This window comes from Notolepis coatsorum, assembly GCF_963971535.1.
Source record: "Notolepis coatsorum genome assembly, chromosome: 16".
Classification (NCBI taxonomy): Eukaryota; Metazoa; Chordata; class Actinopteri; order Aulopiformes; family Paralepididae; genus Notolepis; species Notolepis coatsorum.
Genome location: NC_140180.1, coordinates 5,109,896 through 5,122,762, shown reverse-complemented (window position 1 = coordinate 5,122,762; position 12,867 = coordinate 5,109,896). Strand labels below are relative to the sequence as shown.

The following is a 12,867-nucleotide window of genomic DNA, read 5'->3' as shown; positions in this document are numbered from 1 at the left end:
GTCAGTCGTCCTGCACACCTCGTAATTGTACACATGCGGGAGAGTCCCTGTCCCCAAAGTGTCTGAGTAACGAGGTGGATAATATGGAATCACCGGGAGACCAGAATGATAGAGGACGCGAGACTGTCTCCATCTGTATATCTTCACTGATATAATAACCACTAAACACGTGATGAAGAGAAAGGAAACTACAGCCAAAGCCAAGACTAAGAAGAAAGTCAGGTTGTCATTGTACTCCTTGTCGTGCGTAAAGTCAGTGAACTCCGAGAGCACTTCCGGGAAGCTGTCGGCCACCGCCACGTTAACATTGACTGTAGCTGAACGAGAGGGCTGTCCGTTGTCCTCCACTACAACAGTCAGCCTTTGTTTCACAGCATCTTTATCAGTGACTTGGCGGATAGTTCTTATTTCTCCATTCTGTAAGCCCACTTCAAACAGCGCCCTGTCTGTGGCTTTCTGTAGTTTATAGGAGAGCCAGGCATTCTGTCCAGAGTCCACATCAACAGCCACCACTTTAGTGACCAGATAGCCCACATCTGCTGAACGAGGCACCATTTCAGCCACCAGAGAGCCGCCAGTCTGGACTGGGTACAGAACCTGAGGTGCGTTGTCGTTCTGGTCCTGGATCAGTATTTTCACAGTCACGTTGCTACTGAGTGGAGGGGAGCCTCCATCCTGCGCTTTGACAACTAGTTGAAGTTGTTTGATTTGTTCATAATCAAAGGAACGTACTGCATGTATCACTCCAGTTTCAGAGTTTATAGATATATAAGTAGAGACTGGACTACCGCTGACCTGTGTGTCTTCTAGGAGGTACGAGATTCTCGCGTTTTGATTCCAGTCAGAGTCTCGCGCACTAACGGTGAATATGGACATTCCAGGGGAATTATTCTCTGTGACGTAGGCAGAATACGTGGATTTATCAAATGAAGGGGCGTTGTCATTTACGTCAGAGATTCTAAGGCACAGCTTTGTAACGGTAGAGAGGGGAGGAGATCCCGAGTCAGTCGCCTTCACAGTTATATTATATTCCGGCACAGTTTCTCTGTCAAATGCTGAATCTGTTATCAACGTGTAATAACTGGTCAGCGACGACTTTATTTTAAATGGGAGATTGTTTTCAATAGAACACGTTACCTGTCCATTTTGCTCTGAGTCTGCGTCTTTGACATAAATTATTGCAATTGTGGTGCCGGATGCGGCATCCTCGGACACAGGGCTGGAAAAAGACATGACGTTTATGACAGGTGCGTTGTCATTAACATCCACAAGCTCGATTAGAACCTTACTTGAATCTGTAAGACCACCTTGATCCATGGCCTCAATCATAATTTCATATTTCTTATCTTTCTCGTAATCAATTTGACCCACTAGTGTTATCACCCCGGTGATTTCGTCCATTTTAAATACATCGATCAGATTCTGTTTCATGTTTGAAAACCTGTATGTTATCACACCGTTTGATCCACTGTCTGCATCACTGGCGTTCACTGTGGTGATAAAGGTGCCTTTCGGTGCATTTTCCACAACACTCGCCCGGTAGACAGATTGATTAAATACAGGAGCATTATCATTAGCATCTAGAACAGCGATATCTATATTTACTGTACCCGATTTCTGAGGAGTTCCACCGTCCAACGCTATTAACTTCAAAGCGAATCTTGGATGGCTCTCTCTGTCTAACGGTTTTTGTAAAATCATCTCTGCATATTTTCTACCGTCTGGGTTTGAGTGTTGTTTCAAAGCAAAATTGTCATTAGTAGTTAGTATGTATTTGTGCAGACTATTTTCACCTACATCTGCGTCCTCTGCGCTGGCTAAGATAAAGCGTGATCCTAGGATGGCTGATTCGCTTATTTCAAATTTGATCTCCTCTTTTCTAAACAAGGGGGAATTATCATTAATATCCAGAATCTCCACAGTCACTCGATGCAGCTCCATAGGATTCTCCAGAATGATCTCGAAGCTGAAGCTACACGGTGTGACGTCGCCACAAAGCTGCTCTCGGTCTATTCTCTCGTTCACGACTAGAATCCCTTTGTCTGTCTTCAGCTCGGTGTACTGGATGCTGTCTCCGGTCACGATACGGGCCCGGCCTGAACGGAGCCTTTTCAAATCCAACCCCAGGTCTTGAGCTACGTTACCTATAAGGGATCCTTTCTTCATCTCCTCCGGGATGGAATACCGGATCTGACCAGTGACTATTTCATTCCAATACAAGAAGAAAAACAATAGGATTGTCCGTGTAGGTCCGCAACTGAAACAGCATTTTACGCAGCGAGGGCGTTCCAACGCCATGTTCTATTAGTAGATCCCACAAGCAATAATGAAGAAAATAAGATTTACCAGGATACAAATTTGAGACGATTCTCTATCTCCAACGTCTTCTTTTCATAAAAGCAAAACAGGCTGTTTATAAAAGCGGCTGTACTTCCGTCGAGCTCCACCTCATATGAAGCAGATTCTCTCTCTCTTTTCTACATTGCAGTGACAGAGGAGGAGACTCTACTGACTGACATCACTATAGAAATTATTTCACTGTTCAACAGCGTCCCCTAGAGTCCAAAACATGAACACCATAAATTTTGGTGAAAACAAATAACTCTGTCTGAAAATAGAAGCATTCTAAGAAAACATTAAATGGTGCCATTGTTACAATATGCAGTGCATGTTGGTGATGATGTAGAGTCTACTTCAGTCAAAAGAGACTTCAGTCAATATGATGAGCTATGAGAAAAAAAATAGACTCCATAAATTGAAACCTAAATGTATTGACATTTATATGATGTGTGTCTATTAATTGAATATAATGGTCAACATCAATGAAAGCAATCATTCACTTTTAACAATGACATGATATGACTAGACGTCTTGCAACTTATACAGAAACAGAGAGGAAGTAAGTTACTGTAAACTAATATGAAGGAAGTAAGTTAAACCAGTAGAGTGCATGACCTGACACCATATAACACTACAGACATCACAATACAGGAGCTGTCCATCAACCTGGTTCTGAACTCGCCCTTTAAAGTAGAGCATGGACAGCAACACACAACGCAAACAGACACAGACACAGACACAGACACAGACACACACACACACACACACACACACACACACACACACACACAGACACACACACACACACACACACACACACAGGCACAAAATGCCAGCGTGTAGCATGTTGTAGGCAGCAAGACGTACAAATAGAAATAAATCTTGCATCAGCATTATGGAACAACTGGCTAATGTGTCGCTATCCGCGGTACTGAAACTCTGAAGCTTAAAACCAGCCACACATACTGCAATCATATGAAATAAATGGCAAATATTAAAATATTAAAATGAAAATGAAACACCACTGTGTTGGAGTGGACAAACAGAGGTCCAGAGGAGGGTGCAGCGACACACACACACACACACACACACACACACACACACACACACACACACACACACACACACACACACACACACACACACAACACACACACACACACACACACACACACACACACACACACACACACACACACACACACACACACACACACACACACACACACACACACACACACACACACACACAGAGCATGGTACTACAGATCCGCCAACCTCTAGTGGAGAGTCAGGTTCATGAAATATTTATATTTAATAAATGACACGAGACTATATGATTGGTAATGAAGTCCACGTTATTGAAGAAAAAAAAAGTGAGTGCGTTTTCTATAGTTCACTTTTTTGTAAGGCAAACTGTTTCTCTAAGTTGGATCATATATCATTAGAGAATGCTGACAGCAGTGTCACATGTTGAATCTAAAACACTAGACAGGCCCCTGCATGGTCTCAGAGAGGAGCTGTCCACCCAATAGGTGCTGAAACGTCCATAAGCTACCAGTCAACTATTATATGTAATGTAGCCAAGTAACATTTGCAACATGCAAGGATGTTGAAAGGCATATAACCGATGCAACATTTATAATAATCACAAATCAATGAACTCACCTCCAGAGGAGAGTCTGGTTCGTCCAGGATGCTCTTTTCACTCTGGATCCGCTGCATCGTCCCTGTAGAACTGGGGTCCATTATCAGAATGTTCTGACTACCAGCCATGCCGAACTTACAGTCACTCTTCCTGGAGTCAGTCGTCCTGCACACCTCGTAATTGTACACATGCGGGAGAGTCCCTGTCCCCAAAGTGTCTGAGTAACGTGGTGGATAATATGGAATCACCGGAAGACCGGAATGATAGAGGACGCGAGACTGTCTCCATCTGTATATCTTCACTGATATAATAACCACTAAACACGTGATGAAGAGAAAGGAAACTACAGCCAAAGCCAAGACTAAGAAGAAAGTCAGGTTGTCATTGTACTCCTTGTCGTGCGTAAAGTCAGTGAACTCCGAGAGCACTTCAGGGAAGCTGTCGGCCACCGCCACGTTAACATTGACTGTAGCTGAACGAGAGGGCTGTCCGTTGTCCTCCACTACAACAGTCAGCCTTTGTTTCACAGCATCTTTATCAGTGACTTGGCGGATAGTTCTTATTTCTCCATTCTGTAAGCCCACTTCAAACAGCGCCCTGTCTGTGGCTTTCTGTAGTTTATAGGAGAGCCAGGCATTCTGTCCAGAGTCCACATCAACAGCCACCACTTTAGTGACCAGATAGCCCACATCTGCTGAACGAGGCACCATTTCAGCCACCAGAGAGCCGCCAGTCTGGACTGGGTACAGAACCTGAGGTGCGTTGTCGTTCTGGTCCTGGATCAGTATTTTCACAGTCACGTTGCTACTGAGTGGAGGGGAGCCTCCATCCTGCGCTTTGACAACTAGTTGAAGTTGTTTGATTTGTTCATAATCAAAGGAACGTACTGCGTGTAAAACTCCAGTTTCAGAGTTTATAGATATATAGGTAGAGACTGGACTACCGCTGACCTGTGTGTCTTCTAGGAGATACGAGATTCTAGCGTTTTGATTCCAGTCAGAGTCCCGCGCACTAACGGTGAATATGGAGATTCCAGGGGAGTTATTCTCTGTGACGTAGGCAGAATACGTGGATTTATCAAATGAAGGGGCGTTGTCATTTACGTCAGAGATTCTAAGGCACAGCTTTGTAACGGTAGAGAGGGGAGGAGATCCCGAGTCAGTCGCCTTCACAGTTATATTATATTCCGGCACAGTTTCTCTGTCAAATGCTGAATCTGTTATCAACGTGTAATAACTGGTCAGCGACGACTTTATTTTAAATGGGAGATTGTTTTCAATAGAACACGTTACCTGTCCATTTTGCTCTGAGTCTGCGTCTTTGACATTAATTATTGCAATTGTGGTGCCGGATGGGGCATCCTCGGACACAGGGCTGGAAAAAGACATGACGTTTATGACAGGTGCGTTGTCATTAACGTCCACTAGCTCAATTAGAACCTTACTTGAATCTGTAAGACCACCTTGATCCATGGCCTCAATCATAATTTCATATTTCTTATCTTTCTCGTAATCAATTTGACCCACTAGTGTTATCACCCCGGTGTTTTCGTCCATTTGAAATATATCGATCAGATTCTGTTTCATGTTTGAAAACCTGTATGTTATCACACCGTTTGATCCACTGTCTGCATCACTGGCGTTCACTGTGGTGATAAAGGTGCCTTTCGGTGCATTTTCCATCACAGTCGCCCGGTAGACTGACTGGTTAAATACAGGAGCGTTATCATTAACATCTAGAACAGTGATGTCTATATTTACTGTACCAGATTTCTGAGGAGTTCCACCGTCCAACGCTATCAACTTCAAAGCGAATCTTGGATGGCTCTCTCTGTCTAATGCCTTTTGCAAAATCATCTCTGCGTATTTTCTACCATCTGGGTTCGAGTGTTGTTTCAAAGCAAAATTGTCATTAGTAGTTAGTATGTATTTCTGCAGACTATTTTCACCTACATCTGCGTCCTCGGCGCTGGCTAAGATAAAGCGTGATCCTAGGATGGCTGATTCGCTGATTTCAAATTTGATCTCCTCTTTTCTAAACAAGGGGGAATTATCATTAATATCAATAATCTCCACAGTCACTCGATGCAGCTCCATTGGATTCTCTAGAATGATCTCGAAGCTGAAACTACACGGTGTGACGTCGCCACAAAGCTGCTCTCGGTCTATTCTCTCGTTCACGACTAGAATCCCTTTGTCTGTCTTCAGCTCTGTGTACTGGATGCTGTCTCCGGTCACGATACGGGCCCGGCCTGAACGGAGCCTTTTCAAATCCAACCCCAGGTCTTGAGCTACGTTACCGATAAGAGATCCTTTCTTCATCTCCTCCGGGATGGAATACCGGATCTGACCAGTGACTATTTCATTCCAATACAAGAAAAACAACAACAGGATTGTCCGCGTAGGTCCACAACTCAAACGCCATTTTACGCAGCGAGGGCGTTCCAACGCCATGTTCTATTAGTAAATCCCACAAGCAATAATGAAGAAAATAAGATTTACCAGGATACAAATTTGAGACGATTCTCTATCTCCAACGTCTTCTTTTCATAAAAGCAAAACAGGCTGTTTATATAAGCGGCTGTACTTCCGTCGAGCTCCACCTCATATGAAGCAGATCCTCTCTCTCTTCTCCTCATTGCAGTGACAGAGGAGGAGACTCTACTGACTGACATCACTATAGAAATTATTTCACTGTTCAACAGCGTCCCTTAGAGTCCAAAACATGAACACCATACATTTTGGTGAAAACACATAACATTATCTGAAAATAGAATCATTCTAAGAAAACATTAAATGGTGCCATTGTTACAATATGCAGTGCAGTCTACTTCAGTCAAAAGAGACTTAAGTTAATATAATGAGCTATGAGAAAAAAAATAGACTCCATAAATGGAAACCTAAATGTATTGATATTTCTACGATGCGTGTCTATTAATTGAATATAATGGTCAACATCAATGAAAGCAATCATTCACTTAACAATAACATGATATGACTAGACGTCTTGCAACTTATAGCAACAGAGAGGAAGTAAGTTACTGTAAACTAATAGAAGGAAGTAAGTTAAACCAGTAGAGTGCATGGCCTGAAACCATATAACACTACAGACATCGCAATACAGGAGCTGTCCATCAACCTGGTGCTGAACTCGCCCTCTAAAGTAGAGCATGGATGGCAACACACGCAAACACACACACACACACACACCCACACACAAAATGCCAGCGTGTAGCATGTTGTAGGCAGCTAGAAGTACAAATATAGCTCTTAAAAGCTTCAGCATTATAGAACAATTGGCTAATATGTCGCTATCCACGGGATGCTGATGCTTAAAACCAGCCACACATACTGCAATCATATGACAGAAAATGAAACACCACTGTGTTGGAGTGGACAACCAGAGGTCCAGAGGAGGGTGCAGCGACACACACACACGTTATTTAAGGGGGAAAAAAGTGAGTGCGTTTTTCTATAGTTCACTTTTTTGTAAGGCAAACTGTTGGATATATATCAGAAGAGAATGCTGACAGCAGTGTCATCTGTTCAACTTAAAACACTAGACAGGCCCCTGCATGGTTTCGGAGAGGAGCTGTCCACCCAATAGGTCCTAAAACGTGCCATAAGCTACCAGTCAACTGTAATGTAGCCAAGTAACATTTGCAACGTCAAGGATATTGAAAGACATATAACCGATGCAACATTTATAATAATCACGAATCAATGAACTCACCTCTAGAGGAGAGTCTTGTTCATCCAGGATGCTCTTTTCACTCTGGATCCGCTGCATCGTTCCTGTAGAACTGGGGTCCATTATCAGAATGTTCTGACTACCAGCCATGCCGAACTTACAGTCACTCTTCCTGGAGTCAGTCGTCCTGCACACCTCGTAATTGTACACATGCGGCAGAGTCCCTGTCCCCAAAGTGTCTGAGTAACGCGGTGGATAATATGGAATCACCGGGAGACCGGAATGATAGAGGACGCGAGACTGTCTCCATCTGTATATTTTCACTGATATAATAACCACTAAACACGTGATGAAGAGAAAGGAAACTACAGCCAAAGCCAAGACTAAGAAGAAAGTCAGGTTGTCATTGTACTCCTTGTCGTGCGTAAAGTCAGTGAACTCCGAGAGCACTTCCGGGAAGCTGTCGGTTACCGCCACGTTAACATTGACTGTAGCTGAACGAGAGGGCTGTCCGTTGTCCTCCACTACAACAGTCAGCCTTTGTTTCACAGCATCTTTATCAGTGACTTGGCGGATAGTTCTTATTTCTCCATTCTGTAAGCCCACTTCAAACAGCGCCCTGTCTGTGGCTTTCTGTAGTTTATAGGAGAGCCAGGCATTCTGTCCAGAGTCCACATCAACAGCCACCACTTTACTGACCAGATAGCCCACATCTGCTGAACGAGGCACCATTTCAGGCACCAGAGAGCCGCCAGTCTGGACTGGGTACAGAACCTGAGGTGCGTTGTCGTTCTGGTCCTGGATCAGTATTTTCACAGTCACGTTGCTACTGAGTGGAGGGGAGCCTCCATCCTGCGCTTTGACAACTAGTTGAAGTTGTTTGATTTGTTCATAATCAAAGGAACGTACTGCATGTAAAACTCCGCTCTCTGCGTTAACTGAGACATATCCAGACACTGGGGTTCCTCCTATATCAGAATCCTCCAGTATATAAGAAACACGAGCGTTTTGATTTGCATCTGAGTCTTTAGCTCTAACAGTGATAACAGACACACCAGGAGAGTTGTTCTCTGGGAGAAACGCATTGTAAACCTTCTCTGTAAAAACTGGTGCGTTGTCATTGACGTCAGACACCTTTAAGTTAAACATTCTTTTACTTGAAAGAGGAGGCGAGCCTGCGTCTGTGGCTACTACAGTAATGTTATATTCTGCAATAGCTTCCCGATCTAATACAGCATCAGTTATCAATGTGTAATAATTTCTTAAATTCGATTTAATCTTGAAAGGTGAATTCTGGTTAATAGAACAAGTCACCTGTCCGTTATCACCTGAATCTAAGTCTTTAGCGTTAATTATACCAATGGTTGTACCTGGAGGGGAGTCTTCAGACACGGGACTAGTGAACGACATGACGCTAATTACAGGTGCATTATCATTCACGTCAATAACCTCAACTATCACCTTACTATAGTCTGTTAAACCTCCCTGATCTTTAGCGTCAATTCTGAGCTCGTACTTTTTGTCCTTTTCGAAGTCTATGAGCCCAGAAACAGATAATACCCCTGAGTGCTCATCTATAGACAGCAAATCAGCTACAGTGCTTTTCAGATTTGAAAGTAAATATGTGATGTATCCATTCGATCCACTATCTGTGTCTGTAGCGTTCACTGTGATAATATAAGTTCCTTTTGGTGCGTTTTCCATGACCGTCGCCCTGTAGATTGACTGGTTGAATACAGGAGCGTTATCGTTAACATCTAGAACAGTGATGTCTATATTTACTGTACCAGATCTCTGAGGAGTTCCACCGTCCACTGCTATCAGCTTTAGAGAGAGACGGGGATGCTCCTCTCTGTCTAACGGTTTCTGAAGCACCATCTCAACATTCCTACTTCCGTCTGGATTCACATGTTGTTTCAAAACAAAATTATCGTTTGAACTTAAGACGTAGTTCTGCAGACCGTTAACTCCAACATCAGGATCCTCTGCGTTGTCCAGCATAAATCGTGCACCAAGGTTAGCCGACTCGCTTATTTCTAACGCTATGTCTTTTTTCTTGAATACCGGGGGATGATCATTTACATCCAATACTTCAATAGTAATATGATGCAGTTCCATTGGATTCTCTAGAATGATCTCGAAGCTGAAGCTACACGGTGTGGCGTCGCCACAAAGCTGCTCTCGGTCTATTCTCTCGTTCACGACTAGAATCCCTTTGTCTGTCTTCAGCTCGGTGTACTGAATGCTGTCTCCGGTCACGATACGGGCCCGGCCTGAACGGAGCCTTTTCAAATCCAACCCCAGGTCTTGAGCTACGTTACCGATAAGAGATCCTTTCTTCATCTCCTCCGGGATGGAATACCGGATCTGACCAGTGACAATTTCATTCCAATACAAGAAAAACAACAACAGGATTGTCCGCGTAGGTCCGCAGCTCAAACGCCATTTTACGCAGCGAGGGCGTTCCAACGCCATGTTCTATTAGTAGATCCCACGAGCAATAATGAAGAAAATAAGATTCACCAGGATACAAATTTGAGACGATTCTCTATCTCCAACGTCTTCTTTTCATAAAAGCAAAACAGGCTGTTTATATAAGCGGCTGTACTTCCGTCGAGCTCCACCTCATATGAAGCAGATTCTCTCTCTCTTTTCTACATTGCAGTGACAGAGGAGGAGACTCTACTGACTGACATCACCAGATATAAATTATTTCACTGTTCAACAGCGTCCCTTAGAGTCCAAAACGTGAACACCATACATTTAGGTGGAAACAGATAACTTGGTCTGAAAATAGAATCATTCTAAGAAAACATTAAATGGTGCCATTGTTACAATATGCAGTGCATGTTGGTGATGATGTAGAGTCTACTTCAGTCAAAAGAGACTTCAGTCAATATGATGAGCTATGAGAAAAATAATAGTCTCCATGAATGGAAACCTAAATGTATTGACATTTCTACTATGCGTGTCTATTAATTGAATATAATGGTCAACATCAATGAAAGCAATCATTCACTTTTAACAATGACATGATATGAATAGACATCTTGCAACTTATAGCAACAGAGAGCAAGTAAGTTACTGTAAACTAATATGAAGAAAGTAAGTTACAGCAGTAGAGTGCATGACCTGAAACCATATAACACTACAGACATCACAATACAGGAGCTGTCCATCAACGTGGTGCTGAACTCGCCCTCTAAAGTAGAGCGTGGACTGCAACACACACGCAAACAGACACACACACACACACACACACACACACACACACACACACACACACACACACACACACACACACACACACACACACACACACACACACACACACACACACACACACACACAGCCACACATACTGCAATCATATGAAAGAAATGGCAAATATTAAAATTAAAATGAAACACCACTGTGTTGGAGTGGACAAACAGAGGTCCAGAGGAGGGTGCAGCGACACACACACACGTTATTTAAGGGGAAAAAGTGAGTGCGTTTTTCTATAGTTCACTTTTTTGTAAGGCAAACTGTTTCTCTTGCTAAGTTGGATATATATCAGTAGAGAATGCTGACAGCAGTGTCATCTGTTGAATCTAAAACACTAGACAGGCCCCTGCACGGTCTTAGCGAGGAGCAGTCCACCCTGTAGGTGCTGAAACGTCCCATAAGCAACCAGAACAACTATTAGATGTAATGTAGCCAAGTAACACTTGCAACGTGCAAGATATTGAAAGACATATAACCGATGCACCATTTATAATAATCACAAATCAATGAACTCACCTCTAGAGGAGAGTCTGGTTCGTCCAGGATGTTCTTTTCACTCTGGATCCGCTGCATCGTCCCTGTAGAACTGGGGTCCATTATCAGAATGTTCTGACTACCAGCCATGCCGAACTTACAGTCACTCTTCCTGGAGTCAGTCGTCCTGCACACCTCGTAATTGTACACATGCGGGAGAGTCCCTGTCCCCAAAGTGTCTGAGTAACGCGGTGGATAATATGGAATCACCGGAAGACCGGAATGATAGAGGACGCGAGAGTCGCGAGACTGTCTCCATCTGTATATCTTCACTGATATAATAACCACTAAACACGTGATGAAGAGAAAGGAAACTACAGCCAAAGCCAAGACTAAGAAGAAAGTCAGGTTGTCATTGTACTCCTTGTCGTGCGTAAAGTCAGTGAACTCCGAGAGCACTTCCGGGAAGCTGTCGGCCACCGCCACGTTAACATTGACTGTAGCTGAACGAGAGGGCTGTCCGTTGTCCTCCACTACAACAGTCAGCCTTTGTTTCACAGCATCTTTATCAGTGACTTGGCGGATAGTTCTTATTTCTCCATTCTGTAAGCCCACTTCAAACAGCGCCCTGTCTGTGGCTTTCTGTAGTTTATAGGAGAGCCAGGCATTCTGTCCAGAGTCCACATCAACAGCCACCACTTTAGTGACCAGATAGCCCACATCTGCTGAACGAGGCACCATTTCAGCCACCAGAGAGCCGCCAGTCTGGACTGGGTACAGAACCTGAGGTGCGTTGTCGTTCTGGTCCTGGATCAGTATTTTCACAGTCACGTTGCTACTGAGTGGAGGGGAGCCTCCATCCTGCGCTTTGATCACTAAAGTTAATTGTTTGATTTGTTCATAATCAAAAGAACGTACTGCATGTATCACTCCGCTCTCTGCGTTAACTGACACGTATCCAGACACTGGGGCTCCTCCTATATCAGAATCCTCCAGTATATAAGAAACACGAGCGTTTTGATTTGCATCTGAGTCTTTAGCTCTAACAGTGATAACAGACACACCAGGAGAGTTGTTCTCTGGGAGAAACGCATTGTAACCCTTCTCTGTAAAAACTGGTGCGTTGTCATTGACATCAGACACCTTTAAGTTAAACATTCTTTTACTTGAAAGAGGAGGCGAGCCTGCGTCTGTGGCTACTACAGTAATGTTATATTCTGAAATAGCTTCCCGATCTAATACAGCATCAGTTATCAATGTGTAATAATTTCTTAAATTCGATTTAATCTTGAAAGGTGAATTCTGGTTAATAGAACAAGTCACCTGTCCGTTATCTCCTGAATCTAAGTCTTTAGCGTTAATTATACCAATGGTTGTACCTGGAGGGGAGTCTTCAGACACGGGACTAGTGAACGACATGACGCTAATTACAGGTGCATTATCATTCA

The 12,867-nt window shown here is 43.5% G+C and overlaps 2 protein-coding genes and 2 pseudogenes across 4 annotated transcripts; all 4 read right to left on the bottom strand.

Annotated features, from left to right (window-relative positions):
• Window position 1: 1 nt before the first annotated feature.
• Window positions 2–2,166, bottom strand: LOC311242504 (protocadherin gamma-A3-like; annotated as a pseudogene). The gene is made up of 2 exons: window positions 1,798–2,166; window positions 2–1,095 (listed from the first exon to the last, which is right to left on the bottom strand). The product of its transcript is annotated as a protocadherin gamma-A3-like (transcript).
• Window positions 2,167–2,535: 369 nt separating this feature from the next.
• Window positions 2,536–11,569, bottom strand: LOC311242503 (protocadherin gamma-A10-like; the record flags this gene model as incomplete). Its single annotated transcript, XM_084331464.1, has 4 exons — window positions 2,536–2,555; window positions 3,993–5,760; window positions 9,473–10,045; window positions 11,462–11,569. 4 exons carry the CDS (start codon window positions 11,567–11,569, stop codon window positions 2,536–2,538), a joined length of 2,469 nt encoding a protein of 822 aa, XP_084187590.1.
• On the bottom strand, window positions 7,857–9,088 carry LOC311242377 (protocadherin gamma-A10-like; the record flags this gene model as incomplete). The annotated part of the gene is given in 2 exon segments (XM_084331333.1): window positions 7,857–7,912; window positions 7,915–9,088. Coding segments are annotated over 2 exon segments (1,230 nt in total).
• A 28-nt stretch (window positions 11,570–11,597) lies between the features above and the next one.
• On the bottom strand, window positions 11,598–12,838 carry LOC311242502 (protocadherin gamma-A4-like; annotated as a pseudogene). The gene has a single exon. The product of its transcript is annotated as a protocadherin gamma-A4-like (transcript).
• Between the last annotated feature and the right edge of the window lie 29 nt (window positions 12,839–12,867).